This window comes from Acromyrmex echinatior, chromosome 4 (genome assembly GCF_024713525.1).
Source record: "Acromyrmex echinatior isolate Ae372 chromosome 4, ASM2471352v2, whole genome shotgun sequence".
Taxonomy (NCBI): domain Eukaryota; kingdom Metazoa; phylum Arthropoda; class Insecta; order Hymenoptera; family Formicidae; genus Acromyrmex; species Acromyrmex echinatior.
Genome location: NC_141855.1, coordinates 9629741 through 9651433, shown reverse-complemented (window position 1 = coordinate 9651433; position 21693 = coordinate 9629741). Strand labels below are relative to the sequence as shown.

Genomic DNA, 21693 nt, shown 5'->3' with positions numbered 1-21693 from the left:
GTTTTATCGCTATGTCTCTCAACTTATCTCATTAAAACATAACTAATTTATAGCTTTTGATTTTATGTATAATTGTTAAATTTATTAACAATTCTGTCAGATATAATTTGTGCGAGCTTATCCCATGGAGAAACTATTATTCTCTTGCGTTTTTTAAGGAAATATTTATTAGCGCGATGCATTTATATTCGATCATGAGAGACTATGCGCAAATTTTCGCGCTATTTGCAGATTTAATAATTTTATTGACGAACGTATAAAGCTCTAGGCACATTTTCTTATATTTTTGATTTATAATTAAACTCGCGCTCCATCAAGGTTCAGATGTACACCCGTCTATATCACGTCAATAAATCTGGCAGCAAAACATGTATGAATTCATTCGTTTAGCATTAAGAATGCACGTTGACCTTAGGAACGCACGTAGAAATTTTGCCTTAGAGGAAAAGCTTTGTCGCGTTCTTGGCTTTTCTCATATTTCTGATTTTCGAAATCTGCACATTTCTTGTGCATACAAAAGTCAAATAAAATTATTTGACTTTTGCAGATTAATTTTCTTCTCTTGAAATTTTGATAACTATATTGTAATAAAAAATCTGCCTATCTGTTGCATCTAATAACGTATTCGGGCCACGTGCGTTTCTAATGTTTAGATATTAGTGAAATTCGGTTATTAAACATAATTGAATTCTCTTAGAAAACAAAAAATGACCTATCTCGTTTTTTGATATTCGAGATGCTAAATACTGTATAGAAGACTGCATAACACCAGATTTTTACGAATGACGATTATCGGATCCGGAAGAAAGCAAAACGCGAACCGTATAATATGTAGTAATTGTTGCGTGTTGTTTTACGCAACGAATCCCGCACAAAATCATTCGTCGTAAAATCGTTTTTTCATTTTTAAAAAATTGAAAATTTGATTTTGTGCACGTGACTTTGCTATCGCTTCTTATAACCGTTCGCATTTTTCTTATTCGCTTTCTTATCGCAAGAAATTGCGAAATCACGATAAAAACTTTCGATAATCAATAAAATTCGAAAATTTGTATTTGACTTTGAGAAGTCTCTCCAAAATATACTATTATTAATTTATTAGTTTCGTAATGTATCGAATAGTTTTATATCAATTAATTCGCTTTGCTTTGTTATATCTCATTATTATTATTATTATTATTTATCAATCGGTGAATCAGTTATTAGACTTTGGGGCGAGAGGCTTGATTGCGGAGGGACTAGTTTTTTCTTTTATAACTACAACGTGATAATACGTGCACAAAATAATTTATGTATTTGATTTTCTAACAGGTTTAACCGGATACTGGTTCATCGGGCATTAAATTGTGCAAAAATATTTTTATATACTCACAGCAATTGTGAATATGTTTGCAATTGTTGTGAGTATAAATATCTTTACGGAAAATATATTATAATTTTTTAATGTGCAAAAATAATAATACTTTTTCTACGTGACACTAAATTATTACGATTTTTGTATTGCGAATACTGCGATTATTTAAAGCATTGAAAATTTTATTAGTTTGTATATTAATATTACACGCATATTACAAATTATTTTTGTCAGCAAGTCACACGATGCGAACTGTGGGATCTTGTTTCCGAATTTATACCGTCCTCGAAGCGTGCAATGCTAGAAATACATCGGAAAGAATAATTTATTAATCAGATATTCGTCTAATTATTTTATGTTCAGAAAATATTAGCGAGCTTTGAAAGAAAGTCAGATTAATTAATCAATATTTTTTAATTTTATAATAACGTCTGTTTTATCCAAATATGGATATTTTTGGATAAAAGCAAGAATATTTTTTTCTCGCAGACTTTTAAGACAATTTAATAATATCGCAACCAAACTATATTACATGCGAAAGAAAAAAAGAAAAAAAGAATATATTGGTTCACTTGGCAACTGTATCGAAACAATTTTTTAATCGTACTCCGCGTGTCGTCGCTTAAATATTACTAGTGGTTTTTTTATACCATTTTTCTACCATAACGTTTCTAATTGATGAAAGCGTTCTCTCTTCACGAAGACAACACAAGAAAAGTCAAAAACTTTTAAAATTGAAGCTGTATGCTCTTGTGCGGCTTTGGCAGTAGTTCTCTCCGAAGTCAACCTCTTCAGTATTGTCACGAAAAATTCGAGGAAATCTTTCTTTTCGAAACCATAATGTTAGTTACAATTATACATATACATAGTATATATATATATAAATATATATACATCTGCAATTATATCTGTAAATAATTCACGAATGTAAAGATTCTAATAAAATTTATCAATAATTTATGCGTTCTCCAAATCCCTTTCTCAGAAAAGCTTTTTTACAACCGCTAACTTTTTTTCTTACAACCATAAAAAAATACAATTAAATCAATTTAAATATTTCATTTCGTTTACTTAACGATGAAGTAGTTCATTTTTATTATGTGATTCGCGACTAGATTTTCTACTTTTTTGAAGTTTTCTCGTAAAACATTTCTTCGAAGCATTCGTTAAAAAAGAGGTACGCACATAATAGCAGTCTCGATTTTCATACTTCATAAAAAATTTTTATCCGAAAAAAATGCGTCATTGTGAAATGATTCGTTATTATTTCAGAAAGGGCGAAATTATTAATAAAGCAAAAATTAGAAGCAAATATAATCTGCTAAGACGAGAGACAGCGCAGAACACATGGACTTCATTATCGATTAAGGAAACAAATGTTAATGTTACATTATAGAAAACGAAAGGGAGGCTTCGCTGTACAAATGTTCACACATATATTTACCTTTGGATTTTGGAGAGGTTAGTGATAAAAAATAATAATATGCGGCAGCTGTTGCAATGACATATATGTGTGTGTGTCAATCGAGAGAGCGTGAGTGGAATAGAGTGTATGTTAAACATGATTTATCCACGTTTATTGTAATAAAACAAACTCCTAAGTATGTATTATAAATTCTAAATTATATTTCTATACATATATATATATATATATATATACATATATATATATAAATAAAAACAAGAGTATAAATATAATTACAAATATTGTCTAAAAGCGAGATAAAAAAATAGAGTACGTTTTAGAGTATCTGCGCGTATTCTCACAAAGAGTGAGAGGTGCCATCATATCGTGCCGTGTAAGATTATCCCGCATAAACAAATATAGTAATTAATAATAGTGATAATTATTAAAGAAAAATTTAAAAGTAGGTGATGCGGGCGAACCGTCGAACTGTCGGTCAATCATATTCGGCGCGATGTGAGACATTCTTTTGTATTATAGCATTATATATATATTATACATATATTGTATCACTTATGTGTTTTTGTATTTGGTAATCTAAATGAAAGAATATCTCGAATTAACGAACAGAAAAAGATTGATAGAAAGTATATTATATATATTTGAGTAAAAAGCCGTCGAGGGTTGAAGTTATTCGAGATTACGTCGATGATAATTCTCTCCCCCTCTTTCTCTTTTATGTTCCTGAAAATAACATTAAAAACAACGGAATAAACAAAGAGAAAGTTATAATAATAAAACCGAATATTGTGCGAACGGCGATCCTGGATAAATTCAACACTCGTTTACTTATAACTTATTATGTTCATCGTCTGAAAGAAACAAAAAGGTACGTTCGTAAAGAAAAATAAACATAAATATATGTCAACGTTTTGTACATTTTTTATTGCCTTCTTCAAGTTGAAAATGAACTTTGGTCGAAGGAAACAGATCTTCGATTATAAAAATGTCAGAGCATCCTTGATCTCCATCGATTCCTTGTTTCTCCACTGAACATATCTGAAAAGACAAAATATTAAGTAAATTAAAGTGTAAAAATAAGCATTCCCCTTCTGTTAAAAAAACGTACAAACGTGGAACGTCTTTAATATATTGCAACTTTTTCGATTCCTTCGTGTTAGGATCGGGTATTCTACATTTTTCTCTCCATACTTCAGTCGAATTTAATAGGGTCGAGTGATCTTGCTTTTTCGCTATTTGTGGTCTTACGATTTTTATTGTTCGATTTTGATCCGATTTTCGTACAGCTATCAAATTTTTCTTTTTTCTTGTAAACTCTGCATCTTGTTTCCTATCAATTATATTGAAATCCACAACTTTGTATCATTTACTTCATTTTTAAGATTTTGTACAAACTATATTTATAATAAATAGATTATTTAAATTTATCACTTATTAAAATTTTTATTACGATAAACAAATATAAAATTTAATAAAAAATCTTGTACTTTTATCATTATTTTATTATTTAGCGTATTATTATTTCAAGTTCTTTGTTCAACTTTAAAAACAGCTAATGTTACCTAAAGGCCTTAATCAACATTGGATTGTAGTATGGTCTCGAATCATCTTTCGAGACTTCGGAGGAAACTTCCATCGATGTTTTTTCACGATGCTCCGCCAAAACTTTCCGAAGTCTTTCCAATCTTTCCCTTTTACGTTTTTCTTGCGCAGCAAGCTTCGACTCAATCAGAATCCTCGACTGTTCCTCTTCCAACAAACGTTTATTTTCTCTCTCAGCTTTCCACTGTTTTATTAATTCCTTTTTCTGATTATTGATATCAATGGAATTGTCAGTTTTTGTTGTCCTCATTTTATCCGTCACGCAAGTCGGAAAATCTTTTGTGATATTGGAGTTACTTTTCTCCCGCAACATTTTTTCCAAAGTTTCGCTCTCAGTTTCATCCTCACGATTTTTCATCTTCATCTTCTCCATTTCTTTTTGTTTGCGCCATTCTCTGATGCTCGATCGTTGCTTTTCACGCAGTCTCAGATAAATTTTATACCAAGCCTCATGATTTACTATAGTTTCCGCTGTTAGATCTGGGCATTTGACTCGAATGGCAGCCACTAGAGCAGGGATACTACTGCACTTCTTCCGCATTTTTAAAAATAACAAGTGGTCTTCATTGCTCCAATTATCAGTGTAGCCTATGTGTGTATGATTTTTAATATACTCTGCATTACTAATTTTTTAAATAGCTTCTTTAAATATCTGTATAACAATTGATGGAATGTGTTCACTAATAATATTATAATAGAATCTCATAAAATGTGTATAAAAGTGAAGTTTAAGAATATAAAATTGAGAATGGGTTTATTATATCTCTACTTGAATGGACTAATATAGACATTAGGTGACATTTAATACAAGTATATTACGTATTATCTATACGAATAGAATCTCGATGTAAAGTAACACATACAATTGTTATAAATTATATTTTACTGCGCATTTTAATAGCTAACGCAGACAAATGCAAATGCATTCGGTACCTGTTTTAGCAATTAACTCGTGGAGGTCCTCGATTTTCTTATAATTGTAACACCTTTTATTTTCCTTGTTAGCAGACATGGCGGATGTCGGTTTGCCGATTCTGCTGATTGTATCTTCATACTTATGCAAATTTGATTCAAATTCACGTAATTCAGATTCGAGAGCAGTTTGTTCTTGCGATAAAGTCGCAATTTTCTGTTGGCAGGACTCCTGAAAGTTCCGAATTTTCTGCGACAATTTCAGGAGCCGTTGTTTGTATGCATTCGTATCTAAATAAATAATGTTTAGTTTTTTAATGTTGAATTTATATTTTTAAATTATAAAAATATTTTTAATAAGATACAGTTGTGGATTAAAATTTTAATCCCTTTCCTTTTAATTGAATTTTAAATGTAGAAACTGTAGCATGTTTAATTAGAAATAATGTATAAAAATGTTGTATAATAATGTATAAATATGTAATACAAAAATAATTTGGGAATAACACAAGTAAGAAACAAAAATATAGCATTATCAGTGGAAAATAAATTGTGCCAAGATTCACCTAACTTCTGAATCTGCTCGGGACAATTCGTGATTGATTGTACTAATTGCAATTCCTCAGTAATTTTATCCAAGGATTTTTTTATGTTATCCAGAAAAATCTCCCTTTAAAGATATATTGAAAAGTTAAAGAAAACTGCAGAATGATATAGATATGTAATCTAAAATCGACCGATTCGTTTTTCGCTGCCTACCTGTTTCTCGAGATGTCATTCATATTACGCAAAATGGGTCGCAGAATTTCTGATTCCAGTTTCATGTTCTCCATGAAGTTAGTGAGATTTTTTTCTATCAAGTACTCTTGCTCCTTTAGCTTCAACAGGGATTTTCTGTACTTTGTGCTTTCAGCAGAGCGCACTTTTCCATGCGAAATTTGCTTTTCTTTCTTATCTTTTTCGTCATAATTCGTGACTGATTGTGCTAATTGTAATTTCTTAGTAATTTCATCCATGAATTTTTTCATAACTCCGTTCATTGTATACACACAGCTGCGATATTTTCATCCGGAAAACTTATTATAATTATTTTAATAAACTAATTTAACCTAAGAGCTTATTTATAATAGACACGTTGGTCTTCGCTTAGAGAGCTAAGTTCAATGAAGTTTGTGAGAACTGACTAAACGTAGTGACTTTACACATGGGTTTCCATAGTAATTCATCATAAACATCTCCCTTCCCAATCGTACCTGCTGATCAAGGAAATTCATATATTATTGTAGAGTACAAAAGAAGCACAAGAAAAGCAATCTTATTTACATATATAAGTTTTTTTATATGTGAAGAATATTATTAAGAATATATATCTAATAAATTGAAAGATTATATAAATATTTTTCACATCATTAGAAAATTTGATGTCATATATATATACATATATATATATCCACAGTTCGTATTTTTAAAAAATCCAATGTGTAAATTATTTTATACAATAATATATAATATTTATTATGCACTAATTACCACGCTGTATTGTTTGCTCTCATAGTCCGATTACCATTAATTATTTAAAGTTTTTGTTTGAATTTTGAGAGCCCTAGGATATAATGGCTTTCTTTAAAAGCTATTATATATTAGATAAATATACTTTGCATCTGAAATTTTTATTTTTATTTAGCTATTGTTTATCATTATTATCATAATTAACTTGTTAATTACATTTTATACTCGCAGCGCGTATACATTAAATATCAACAATGTATTGTAATTATTTTCTCATATATATAATCAATTTTAATCAGCTGGTTAGTCATTATCTCGCAAAAAGATTCCCTCAAAGCACGAAACGCTTATATAAATAATAATTATATAAAACATAAAACATTGTTACCCGAAGTCGATTAAGTTGATGGATTTTACAAGCACGTATTTATCGACGGTTACATGAAGATGAAAATTTCGGTCGGTAATCAATGACGCAACATATAAACAAGTGCACATTTTGATTAAAGATCATTATATGAAAAGATAGAAAATACAAGAAGAGAGACTGTATCTTTAACAAAAGGAAAATAATAATATTAATTATTAAATTTTATATCTTTACGTAAAGAGTCGACAGGTTTTACGAGAAATAAAAATAAAAATAATTTAAAATTTATTGAGGTAAGATAACGTTTGTTGACATATACGCGCGAACGAAAGAGGTGCAATGTTTATGTTTACATATATCGACAATATCGCAACGGCGTGTATTCTCTAATCCGTAGCGACCCCTCGCGGTGCGCTGCGGATTTTCTCCGGTTCCCCTTTCCACCCGGTACTTCGACCGCTTGCGCTGCGGCGCATTTATACGGGCGGCCTGTCTCTAGGCGCCTCAGTCTCTGATTGGGACGCGACGAGTGCGAGTATGGGGTTCACGCGTATCCCGTGAGACGTACCGTGAGACGGCACCGCGCTTTGAATCGCTTGACGACGAGCAGCAGCGAAGAAACGACATCGCGAAACCGCTCCGACGAGAAGAGCGATAAGAAACGACGAAGACTCCTCTCCGTCTGCATGGCTCCATAATCACCCCCCCAGATCTTTGATATCATCCTCCTTTTCTCTCTCCCTCTCGGCGCGCTTCCCCTAACGACGCATTCCCCGGCGCGGGAGCGCGCCTAATCGCGTATGTCGCCGGGAAATCCATCGGCATTCGACGGATATTCGATTTTCCGTTCGATGAGGTGAAGGATCCGCCGCGCTGCCGTGAAACGGGTTGACCGGTGCGCGCGCGATCGGGACTCGTCGCGCTTGTGGTGATTCGGTGGTGGTGATTTGGGAAAGGAACTTCCTCCCCTGGATTCGTCAGGCAAGTGTAAGTAGCTTCGAATCGTCTTTAGAGTATGCGCTTTTGTAAATTACACCATGTACTTGTCACTAAAACTCGTGCTTGTACGATGCTTATTGAGAACGTGATAGACATTAGTAGGTATTGAACGATCGACTCGCGGTTCGAAGGAAATCGAGGTACGTCATCTCGATTGACGTTGAAGGCGAAACGCTCGACTTGAATTAATAAGCAGGTGCATTTATGATCGGCGTACATATATTCTGTGTCGTTTTCTTTGCGCGATGAAAGATTCATTATGCAAGACAAAATATTATAATATCAATCTTTTATATTTCGATAGACAACAATTGATTATACGTGATTGTATATTATTACATTAAATTTATAATTTGGTCCGATATATATATTTATTATATGTATATGTATATGTAATTAAAATTTTTGAAAGAAGTGGAAAAACATAAACTCTGGATATTTCGATAAAAAGACTTTTGACTTTACTGATCTTTGAACCTTTAACTTGTAATTTGTATTATTAAATAGAGTCTTATTTTACATAATATATGTAAAATAAAAAATGTCGACACTTCATTTCTAGAGAAAGATTATATCACGTCTCTCTGTGATATTATATATAATATAATATAATAAAATTGTACATATAAACATATCTGTAAAAGGATCGATTATATACAATAACATTATCGTGACTAGAATTGGGTACATAAAATTTCTTGCGACACACCCTGTAATTAGGTAGTTAGGCTATTTAAACGAGAAATGGAGCATTTAAACTGCAGAACATAAATAACAGATGCATCTGTTGCATTGCAAAGATGACTCACTGGCGAGTTTCCTTATCCAACGACACTGATAAGAAAACACGGCACGCGATATGTTAATGTTAGACTATGACTTGAAATAGATATTCAAAATGATATTCATGCAAGAGATAATCTCGAGCAGTGAAAAACGCGCGAGATAAATTCCGTGGAAAGCATTGCAATTATATATACGGAATTACTGCAAAGTTAAATGCATATTTTATCGCCTGTATATCATATTTATATGTATGTATATGCATACACAATATATTATAATATAATGTTTATATTTAATGGTACATAATGTATTATCTATCTACCATATATAATACCTAATCCCACTGTAGATCCGTAATAGGCAATTATTAATTAAAGTCTTATTTTGTACAATTTTATACCATTATGCCTTCCTATTCTGGCTACTTAATCACCCATTAGAATCGCTTTTACAGAGAAAGTTTCATTGTTCGAGCGATCGTAAGGAGACTCTGCCCTGTAATTATTTAATCAATTATAAGTAATTGTAGTTACAATAAGGTAATATATAACAAATTATTTGTAATATGTGAACAATGATTAATTATAAGTGATCGAAATTTTATACTATTCCCACAGTATTCTTCGTATTGCGTTTACTTAATCAATCATTAAAATAACTTTTTACATAGAAAGCTTCATTGTTCCAACCATTGTAAGGAAATGTTGCATCGCAGTAACTTAATTGGAAGTCGTTAGTACAATTAGAATTACAAATCGCGTGACTTTCTTTACGTTAAATAATTCACGTAATACTCTGTGGGAATTAAGTAAATTGAGTAATTTTGTTAACAATGCATAGTTTTTAAATTCAACGATATTTTCAAAGAAACTAATTTCTTTTATAAGAAAAAATTTTATATTGATACAATAAAATATATTGTACAATATTGTAAAATTATATTGTATAATAAAAAATTTTATATTGACTTTAATTAATTTTTTTTTGTATACAATTATATATTAAGAAAAATACGTATACTGAAAAAAAGTTGTTAATGGAACTAAATGTGTTTACTTTTGTAGTGATTATTTAATTTCTCATTTAAATTCAAGTATTTATATTTATATATTTTGATTAAATATACGTGAATCATACAACAAAATCTTAACTTAAAACATGTTATTTGTTTGAATGAACAAATATTTTTGCTTAACATATTTACTCGTGACCGCCACGTTTAGTTGAATCGATTAATATGATTTTAAATCAACAACTTCTTTTCTCGGTGCATTAAAAGGGAAGAGCAGGGTTGGAGATTCTGGAGAGTTATCGATCTAGATTAACGATATATGAGTTATATCGCGATTGACGAGTATACTCGCCCGCGGGACGGCTCGCGAGTAATGGCGCGATAATTTCGTGACGATTGAATTGCCGATGCAATTACTCGCTGGAGGTGTACACTCCTGCGAGCGAAGACGATCGAGATAAGTGGACGGAGACAAAGCGTTTTGTCGCGTGAGATAGTCTTTCGAATTGTGCAACATCGTTGCGCGCAAAGCGCAACGAGATACTTTCATCCGACAATAAGTAATAAACGCAGGCGTGGTACATAATAAGCGACGCACTATGATACCCGTGTATCGCGATTACTATTGAACAACGCTGAACTTTTGTTCGATCCTTATCGATATCGCATATTAGACATTGCACCTTGCATCTTGGCATCATTTTTGATTGTTGTGTAAGGCCGGAATCAGACTACGCATTGAAGATTGAGATTGAAGATTAAGAGACTGAAATTTGATCAATCAAAACAATAGGAGCTAAAATTCCTTTGTCCTCATTGGTTAAATTTCACTCTTCAATCTTCAATCTCAATCTTCAATGCGTAGTCTGATCCCGGCCTAAAAGAATTTCGTATGCACACAGAAGCAGTTTTAGTGAAAGAGAATGTGAGGATTTGATTTTAACAAGCAATATTTCTTTCAATTGTGATTGAAAAAATCGTGGGAACAATTTTTATTCTATCTCTTATTTGATATTAATATTTGCGTTGCCATTAAAATTTTGATTCATTAATAATATTTTAATATCGATTTTTGTGTTTATATAATATATAACATTTATATCTCATAAAAATACATTTAATGATATAGAACAAATTTATAACTATTTTTGCGCTTTCCCTTACACAGAAATTCAATTTAATACTGAAAATTATCTATTTGTTTGGAATATTAAAAGCACTGGACAACGGTTGATACTTAAAATAAATAATTGATCCTCCTAGTATCATTACCTTCTAGTATTAAATTTTTAAGGGTTGAGTACACAATATTATAAAATATGCCGGTGAATGATATTATTACTCATCGTACAAAACTGAAGTCATTCGATAAAACACGATGTTCGCTGTATTATTGCTGCTTTATCAACTTACATCACAGACGAATTGCGTCCCTATATTGCGCGATGGATCGCAGCTTCGAAACACCGTGTTGCTCGTTACGGCTGTTCCACAGTTAAAAGTGAATGGGGAACTCGCTCATTCATAAGATTTTCTTCCGAGGGGGGCAGAGACCAGCCGTGCGTTCCCTACTCGTCGTCCAGTCTCGCTCGCTTCAGCACAGCGTCCAGCGTGCGCGGAGGAGCGATGCGCTTTGCAGCGACTGGACATGCAACTTATCACGCTCACTAATACGGAGTATCTCTCGATCAAAGGACGATGCTTGCGAAAAAGAGGGTCTTGGAATAAATATTTATAGTCTCTCGCTCCTGAACGCCTTTCGCTTCGCGTAAGTGAACGAGTTTCATGAAGATCGAAACATGGATGATTTCATATTTGTAACAAGAAGCATTGAAGACACTGTATTAGTTTGTTATTTAAATGATAGTTTTTTTTTTATCTAACTTTCTAGACATTTTATAAGGTTTTCAAACGTTCTCGTTTTTCAGAGTCGGACTTTTATGTGCTATTTTGGTAGTAATTTAAAGGATGGTAAGCATATATTGAAAACTTTTTACTCTTAGTATACATGATAATATTTCAATATTTTATTACACACGATGGATTGTTGTATCTCGAGTTTTTGTCACTTTTACAAGTCTGTATAAAAATTATTAAGTAATTCTTTACATATATCTTAGAAAGTATCTACAAAATTGTGTATTAAAAAAAGAAAAAGATAGAGATTATAATTTAACCAAGTACTCCTAGTATTTCAAAGAAAGAAATCACAGGACACGAATGACTGAATAACATGTATAGTAAGAGGTTTATTAAATTCCGATTTATCTATAGTGCATTTTGTTAAACAGAATAAAACATTATTTAAAATAACACTAGTTTTATGGTACCTTTACTTTAAAACAGTTATTTTAAATTTGTCTCCGGATTTAATTTTAAAAAATCTGATAACCTTATCGTAGACACTATCGTGTCGAGAATGTTTTAACGATTTCTCTACATACGTAACAGGAAATTGATTACTATCTCTCCGAAATGTTTAACGGAATTGCGCTTTAATTTAAGTGTACAACTTCTAAACGGAAGTTGAACATTAAGTAACGTGTAATAGAATTAATTAATGCTGATATATAAAAACGATCAAGTGATGAACACTGCATAAACACGTTAACTGCACAAAAACATGGGATTCTAATAACTAGCTGACATATTCAGAAAATGATTAACAGCCGATCCAAGCCGCGGCTTTATATCATCGTTACATTCGAGAATATACAGTTAGAAAGCATGGTTTTACTTAATAGATACAGACTTGAAAATCATTTTGTTTGGTCCATCAAAATTATGTAGGACGTTTAAATTGATTGCTAGAATGTTAAAAATTTTTGTAGCATTGTTAAATGATGCAGCAAATCCGATTTTTCCATGCAATAATAGAATCTTTAAACTATGCGGTCACATTAATGCAATAAATTAGTGTTTGGATAAAAAGAGAGAAAAAGAAAGAAAGAGAGAGGGAGGGGAGAAGAACATATCGGCTTTATTTTGCGGAAAAAATACGCGGTTTGCAGAGATTTAATATTGTTAAAAAAAACGCGGCAATAACGCGGCCGAAACATCTCTCTCGTTAATTCCATCTCTCGTTCGCGCTCGACGTCGGCAGATTGTAATGTATACCGAACATCACGATTAATGAACGGCTGTCAACGGCGTTGCATCGCTGGAAAATCATTTGCACGTATATCGTGGGCTATACGCGCTGTCGAGATACGTTTGGCGAGAGACGTGTGCTCGTGCATCGGATTAAGTTGGATTTCAGTACGTATGCGCATTTTGATATTCCGATGACAGGCACTATCCTTAGAGCAATCAAGAAACGTATAATTTTTGCGAAGGGAGATTATGGACGAAAACCGAACTGCTAGATTCGAAAGCACATAAGAGAATGGAGTTTCTCCCAGGTTGAGAAATTATAATGTCAGAGAAGCGACAAATTCGGCACTGATTTTGAAATGAATTTTCTATCTTGTTTACGGATTCTTCGGTCACAATTTGTCGATCGAAGTTTTTTTTTTTTTTTTGGTAATTTAGAGTCCTCAGGGTAGCAGAATTTTATTCGAGTGTTCTTGAAATTTAGCCTCGAGTACGGAACACACGCGATTGTCAGTACGATTATGGAAATGGACCTCCATGAAAGGAGAAGAAAAAGGAGTAGACGAAAGATGTGGGGGAGAGGGCAATAAGTCCGGCCGAGGCGGGAGGTGATCAATCTCGGCGCGCTCGAAGGTAACTTTACGGGCCGGCGCGTAATGATAAACGACTTTGGAGCCGGTGCTCCGGATGTTATCGGGCCGCACGTAGTCCAAGATATCGCATTTCTCGTTGCCGTTGCAACGCGGGCCATTGCGCGACCATGCGCGACGCCGATTTGCATTCGCGCTCGACTACGTGCGCGGGCGTAGCCAGGCAGGCCCTGGCCGAGCTCGTCGTCGTCGTCGTCGTCGTCGTCGTCGTCGTCGTCGTCGTCATCGTCATCGTCATCGTCGTTGGAAACAGGTTCATTCCGCCAAGCGAAATGAATGAAATCGTTAGGCGTTACGAAAACGCCAACGCTGCAGCGCTGCGCCAGATCGTTTATCGGTCCCCGATATCAGTGCGCGTTCGAGTGCAATTATGCGTCGCGTAACTCGATGTGCGTTGCGTTGCGCACGAGAGAGAACAGGCGCCGGTTTACACATCCGGTTTCCCGGATATACAGCGTTCGTTGGGATGTCTGTCATACTGTCTGTTGAACGCGACGCTGCGTATCATTCGTTACTAAAATCTATAACAGTGACAAAAAGTTTCTGGCTAATTTTATTGTATTGTTCAGGTGAAGAATCCTTACTGATGAAGATATGTAAATATATTCTAGTATTTAAAATATCGTGTTCTTAAGTTTGATTGATTATAACAAGAATTTTAAACTTATGAAGCTTGAAAGAAAGATTAATAAACGCAATGTATATTTCCTGCTGGATTATTTGCGTTTTAGTAAATTACTAGAAATTTTCCGTTCTGTGTGTGGTGCAAATCTGATAATTTAAGTTTAATATAAACTGAAAAACAGATTTTATAACAAAAATTACCAAAAATGTTGGCGAAAAGTTTTGGCAGCCACTGTATGATGTATTTTTTGACAACTTCTATGAATGAAACTGAATGATAATTCTAATGGAAGTAAAATACCTATATTCGATTGTTACTATTGTTAGTACATAAATATAGTACACAGAGAAAAAGATTTCTTTGGATTTAATAAATTTTATTATATCCGAATAAATTTATTTATGATGTGGTCCAAACCAATGTTTGAATAAATAAATGCGATTGTTGAATTTGAAACAATGTATATCTTTGTCTTAAATACATTATTTGTTTGAATAGATAATGTCTATCTTTGGTATTCGTGTGATCAAACTGTACGGCACAAACATAATTGATATAACATACGGCACTGCTCGTTTAATCCTATTGATGTATAAGCCATTATTTCTATATTTTCGGTCAAAAAAGTAATTGTTCTAAGAAAGCAATTATTTGCATGGAAACAACTATCAATATATTTTGCCATTTTCAAATAAATAATTTGTTTCATTGTTTGAACAATTTGTTTCATATTGTAACCAAATAATATATTAGTTAATTGAAAGATATTACTTCAAATAATAATGTTATTTTTGTCAAACAATAGAAGTTTCTCGAATGAAATAACAAAATTTTTATTCAAACAAATAATTTCGTACAAGCATATGTTGTTTCAATGAAACAAGTTTTAGTCAAATAAATAGAAATATTAAATCCAAAGAAACCTTTTTCTCCGTGTTTATAAAGCAATAAGATATAATTCGTATGTCTGTACATTCCAATTAGTTGTATCTATCGCGTTATAAATATTTAATTTACATACCAACATAGGCGTTTTACTTTTATTAGATTTATTTTGGAAGGAAACAAGACTACACACACGCAACACAACAAAACAAACTAATGTTACTATTTTATTTTGTTTCAATAATTTGAATAATTTTCTGATATTATTATTTAATTTTTCTATATTATTAGAAGAGTATGGGAAAAGTTATCGCTTATGATGTATAAAAATCTAAATATAATCTTTATGTCGGAACCGTTTAACTTTAGACGGGCGTAAATGACGACAGCTTTACCAGTTTGGTCATATTTGTTTTGGAGACAGACGCCGCTGTGTATTGCGACGTGTGTTTTGTATTATGTTTATACTCTTAAACATCGTTATATATACTAATAATAAGGAATTTTGAAATAAACAGTTTCCTCGGACAAAGAAACGCTGTCATTCTTATGCACGTGAGTGGGCTTTTAATATCTCGACAACGATGATATCTCAAATCTTCCACTCCGCAATGTAATCGTTATACGATTGCACTGCCTCCCGTTACTTGAGCATCTCTTCTTGTTACATGAAAAAATAGTATCTAGATAATTGTAGAATGTTTATGACGTGATAAAAGCAAAATGTTATAGTTCGCGACGATAAATATTTATATTCTGAAAAAAGTGTCTTATACGATGATATGTTCGAAAGTCGTTATGCTATTGCGAAAATTCTGCGCATATCTTATGCAACGCACAAACAGATAATTCATAATATTTTATGAATAATGGAGGAACGGAATATGCATAAAAGAGACGAATATTCAAAAAATATTTATTGGCCTATTTATATTTAATTAGGAAAGTTTGTCAAGTCTAACAGTGATTGGCAGATCTCTCTCGAATATCTCTATCATGCAAATCTCTGCGTTGTCTTTATGACAAAGATATAGGAACACTTACACACAAACATTTTTCGTCGCCTGTTCATGTTCTTACGGACGCTGAGACTTCTGCTATAAAATACATTTATCGAACATGAAATGGATGAGTCTTATCGAGTCGCGAATAATCATGCGAAGTTCTGTCGTGGGACGACTCCGTGGCGGAAAAAAAAGGGGGTACATAGTTGATATTTAATGGACTGTAAAAGAGCAAATGACCATTAATTGCGCGGCGCGCCTCATTACGCTTGCATGAAACGAGCATTATACGTCCCGGGCGGATTCGTTTTCTATATTTACCTTTCGCGAAATTATCACATCGGCCATCGCCATAATTACGACGCAGCGAGACTTTCAATTTATCGCGATCTTGTTTTCCCTTAATAATATATCGGTGCTATCTTTGGGTACGACGCAAGAATGTTGTCGTCGCATTGCTCGCGTATAACGTAACATTACTTTAACGCGCGCGCGATTAAATTGCGCGGCCGGCGGCGGCCGATCGAGAGCGCAAACACTCGTATACGCCTCTCACATCTCGCGCGTATGTGTATCGCACACAGTATTTATAAATTGCAAGATTGTAAAGGATCTAACGTGAAATCACCGGAACGCAGAGTAATTTAATAAAGCATCAGAAATCATTCGTAATTACTCATAAACGTCTTACCTAAGACGAGATCTTGATATGGATTTGTGAAGGAGGGCTACCTGCGCGATAGGCGAATTTAAGTCGTGCAAAATATCATCGCACATGCAAATATTATATTACGTAATAACTGTTTAGTGTTTATATAACTCATCCCACATAATATTTATCGTAGTCGACGATGAATGAAGAGAGGATGAATCGGATTATATGAAGTTAACTCCCGCGCGTCCCAGAGAAATTACAGTAATAGGGTGTAAGAATAACTGCTTCCTGGTGATTATAGGAGAGTTGCTAAAGTAAGTCGTAGGGATCGAAATTGTGTATGTATGTGTGCATGCATGCGTGTGCATCCTAAGTGTCGCCAGGCGACACATAAAAATGATAAAGCAAGTCGAAACGAGCCGGAGTTAAGTTGCCGGGCGACTCGTAAGGATATTTATAAATTTTTTTTATCGATTTAATCCGGTTCAGTCTTTCATTCTATTCACCCGCCTCACCGTCTTCATTGCTATGCGACAGGATTGGGAGGATGTTTCGAAAGATTTAAGTCGCGCGAGAGACCGAGCGCAGAACGACGTTCAAGAATGTTTTGACATCCCCGCGCGACATTTTCCTGACTGCGTCATTGCCGTCATTTCATTTTCCGTCGAGCGCGACTTTATTGTTCACGCTGAGAAAGGGTTCCGCGAGCTCCTTATTATTCTATTGAGCGACACGTAAGGGACGGAATATTAAGAAGACGCTGCCCTACGGATATCGCGCGCACGTTCGTTCCCTATGAAAGCGTGTTCGTAAGTTTATCTACGTGAGCGCACTTTAAAAGGCGCGCTACACCTGACATAACGGTGTATCACGGCGTGTCTGCGGGATGTCACGAGGAATATGCTGCATATGCTGATAAGTCGGAAGCGCGATTATATTCTCGCAGAATTTCTTTCCAGAGATATCAATTTCCCCCGAACATCAATCTATATATTTTTACCTTAATTCTTCGTTGACACACCTCTTTTTTCGATCGCTTTTTGACACACTGGGTGGCTCACATCCAGAACAATGTTTAAACAAACTCTGACATTCTTATTTAAAAAATCCAATCAATATGATAAAAATTGTGGGTCAATTTCAAGATCTATAGAATACATTCAAATAGTTTTTGATTGAAATTTCATTACAGTTTTTGTGAAAAAATTTCTCGAGTTCAATGAATAGAGAAAATACGAGTAAAATCTTTGAAAAATTGTAACTTTTAAAAAATTCAATATTAAAAGTTAATAATTTACAAAATTGTTGTTCAGATATGATACTTAGAAAAAAAATTAATTTGTAAATTGGTTTTGAATAAAGGATATTTATTTTGAATATTGAATGTAGATTGTTTTGAGAATTGAAAAAAAAACAGAGAAATTGAAACATTGAAAAAAAAGCTTTATTTTTTTTATAAACATTGTATTTTTGTTCTACAAAATAAAAGAAAATTGAGTTTCAAAGAGTTTATAAAATAATTTTGTGGGTGGTTCGTACCCAGTATGTCAACGAAGGATTAATATTCCGCACATTCCTCCACTGTATTATTAAAATCTATAGTGTCAAATTGAAGTTAATTTAATCTTAGCTATACATTCTTTTTTTTTATTTGATATACACACTCGAGTCCTTGAGATCCCATTCATATTTGTTACCGTAACTTTTATAAAAATGGACATATTTCAATTAATTTTTTTTTTAATCGATGGAGACGAGAGATTGATTAAGAAATAGGTCCATGATGTGTAAAAGTCGATAGAATTAAGGAGCTTCAAGACATATAAGTTCAAAGAAAAAGAAAAGTTCGATTTATAAAAAATCTCGATTCAGCAAATTGTATTGGGGTTTCTGGGACTCCCCAGTGTGTCTAGCTAGGATTAGGTTGCCACTGCTCAATGTATTGATACTAAAACAATTAAATTTAACACTATATAATGTCAAATTGACACTATAGATTTAACAGTGTAACATTACATACTGTACATTTTTCTTAAGTATTATTTCAAGGCTCTATAAATTCCATATCCTATATTTTTCAGTGAAACTTGGTTTCACGTTTCGGACTTCAAGATTCAAGTTTCAACTAACGGACTGTAATTTCAGATACACATTTTTATTAAAATCCGTCATAACGGAATTTCGTATTTAAAAAAACACGCTAATTATATAGACGGTAATATTACATAATTATAAAGTTCTAGCAGTGCTATAAATAAAATACTGTGAGGTTGACAACGCTAACATCGATAATCTATGTTACGCTGGCGCCAAAATGGAGATACGCTTTACTATTTAGTACTTAGCAAAGCCATCGATTATTCATCGTGAAACGAGCGATCGTGCGTAGGAACACATAAAATCCCGTTAACCACTTTGCGAAATAAAAGAGGACACTATCAATTCCCAAACGCCTTGCTGTGAAGATAGCGCGTGAATCACGCATGTTTAAGGATTAAGTTCCACGGTGCATCCGCGTGCATCCCTAATAGATTCCTCGGTGCTGCACCGACATTTATGAAAGCCACGGTGAACTCCGTAAAGTGCAACAACGTTTTACAGTATTTTACACACTCGCAACCCTGCTGTGATTCAGCAACTGCCACATTCGCCCTTTCGCGGATGGCGATAAAATGCCACAAATTAGCCTGTAAATTAACCACCACCAGTCGCCCACAGATGCTCGCTCGTTTTTCACCCACCATGTATGTCGCCGAGTGTTTTGTTATTTTTTTATCTTGTAACAATATATTTCTACGTTATTTATAGAAAAGATTCCAATAACACAGTCACCGTTATCAAAAAAGGCAATGGTAACTCAATCCCTTGAGCTAAAAAAAACATTTGTTATTTTTAACTTTCATGTATATCGAAATGTAAATCAATTCATTTCTATGATTTGTTTGGTTTTGAAGTAAACAATGTCATTACACACATGCATTAGTAAACAATGAACTAAATTTAATATTTCTTCAGTTGAATTTTTTAATAATATAAATTAAGTGAAAATGGACCGAGAAATGTTCAACATAAATGTATGAAGAGGGTCATATTCGATCAAAGATGACTAATATTTATTGAAATAATTAATAATAATAATAATAAGAATAAGAATAATAATAATTATTATTATTATTACTACTAATAATTATTAAAATCTCGATACACACACGATGATTTTTGACGAAGTTATTCTATTTCGAAATTTGCCTATTTTTGCAGGGTGGAACAGGTGATGCTTTAATTTTGTTGAGTAGTGTATTATAATATGTATAATTGTGTCAATTTTTACAATTTCAGTACAAACAACTGTACGCCAATACATTATTTAACTTTATTATTTTACTGATATATTGAGCAGGAATAATGATTTGTAGAAATTATTAAAAATAATTCAAATTGATTATACTTTGAAATTATGAATTTTTGACAGTCTTATGCCATAACAAAAAAATGTGCTTTTACTCGTTCGCGTCACTAACTGAAAAATCGAACTGTACAGCTGTATGCATATCGTACTTGATACATTTTATTAAGTTGGTAAGATATTTGAATATATAGAATTTCACGGATACGCGATAAGCGTATCGTATAAAATATCATGCCAAAAGAGGATCAATAAGATGTACAAGTCAAGTTGTTCGTTCCAGACGAGCCATTTCCGCGCTCCGTGGATCGGTCTATTCATTCGCTGCCTATCGACTTAAACTTTGGCATTTTCAATTGTTGCGTGCATAATAATGCACCCGATGCAGTATACGCGTGGCGTCGACATGGGGCGTGTTGCCGCCCGAGGCGAGACGCGCGCGAACGAGGAGCGCGTGCGTTGTATCGCGGGAAACACGATACGATGACATTTCGCAGTCACCTTTCGTAAATCGTAATCCCGCAATCGTGGCTGCCGACGCACGAATCCCTCATCTCTCGCCTCTTTACGATCCGCTCCCGCGTCGCTTACGTGCTAATCCCCTTCTCGTGTCCGTCGTGCCGGTCTGGCGGTCTTTCTTCATTCCTCTGTTTCTCCTTTTCCTCCCTTCGTCATTCTTTGCATAATGCGCCGCCGTAGACGTTAATAAATTATGGTCTTGAATGCGCAGGGATAAGAAGTGCCGGCTCCAAAGTCACCGAGCCCGTCTTCATTTGTGAGTAAGTCTTAAAAAAATCGGAACCGACATTTCCTTCTAAAATTCTATAGACTATAGACGGCATATTTTATTCTTTAACTTTGAACGTTTTGAACTCGGAACCTAACCTTCCAATTAATCCTCTGCTAAATAATTTTTACTATATGTTTGTATATTACTTAAAGCGATTTTCAGTTTCTGATCTTGAAGATGACTCTCTCAAGTTAATTTTAGTCAATCTTTGAGGAAGATTCGTTCAGTTAAAGAGGGTCCAGACCGCATGGAAACGAGGTTTTGTGGGGTTCCATGAATGGAGTGTTTTATCGCAGTCGGATATTATGGCGGCGGCGCATCTGCGATGGATTATTTCCCACGATTATCTTCTCCGGTCGGTGCATGCCAGTGGTTGGAAAATAGGATGTTTAGGAAGCGAGGAGGGGAATATTTAATTTCGCACACACTTGTCGATAACCTTAGAATTGTGGGAAGGAAAAAATATGTCTATATTATGTCCGTATCAGACTATTGAGATTGTGAGATTAATTTTAACTAATCAAAAGAAAGAAAATTAATACCAAGTTTTTAGTGAACTTTGCTCTGATTGATTAAATTTAACCTCAATCTCAATTTATTGTCTGACTGGCTTTA

The 21693-nt window shown here is 33.7% G+C and overlaps 2 protein-coding genes across 2 annotated transcripts in view; one reads left to right on the top strand and one right to left on the bottom strand.

Moving 5' to 3' along the window:
• Positions 1–3677: 3677 nt before the first annotated feature.
• On the bottom strand, positions 3678–7523 carry LOC105152526 (uncharacterized). Its single transcript, XM_011066885.2, has 6 exons — positions 6054–7523; positions 5861–5964; positions 5316–5585; positions 4343–4970; positions 3889–4110; positions 3678–3818 (listed from the first exon to the last, which is right to left on the bottom strand). Exons 1-6 carry the CDS (start codon positions 6332–6334, stop codon positions 3758–3760), a joined length of 1566 nt encoding a protein of 521 aa, XP_011065187.1. The 5' UTR covers positions 6335–7523; the 3' UTR covers positions 3678–3757.
• A 151-nt stretch (positions 7524–7674) lies between these two features.
• LOC105152392 (GAS2-like protein pickled eggs) overlaps positions 7675–21693 on the top strand; it is a 74131-nt gene continuing 60112 nt past the window's right edge. The window contains exon 1 of the mRNA XM_011066653.2: positions 7675–8160. The gene's annotated coding sequence lies outside the window, so the exon portion shown is untranslated. The remainder of the gene's footprint in view (positions 8161–21693) is intronic.

What these genes read in the sequence shown, in the direction of transcription:
- LOC105152526 (XM_011066885.2), bottom strand. Translation starts at nt 6,334, where the DNA reads ATGAACGGAGTTATGAAAAAATTCATGGATGAAATTACTAAGAAATTA. An exon ending in ATGTTGATTAAGGCCTTTAG is followed by an intron (nt 4,111 to 4,342) that starts GTAACATTAGCT and finishes TATAATTGATAG; the next exon opens with GAAACAAGATGCAGAGTTTA. An exon ending in ATTAAAGACGTTCCACGTTT is followed by an intron (nt 3,819 to 3,888) that starts GTACGTTTTTTT and finishes TTGTCTTTTCAG; the next exon opens with ATATGTTCAGTGGAGAAACA.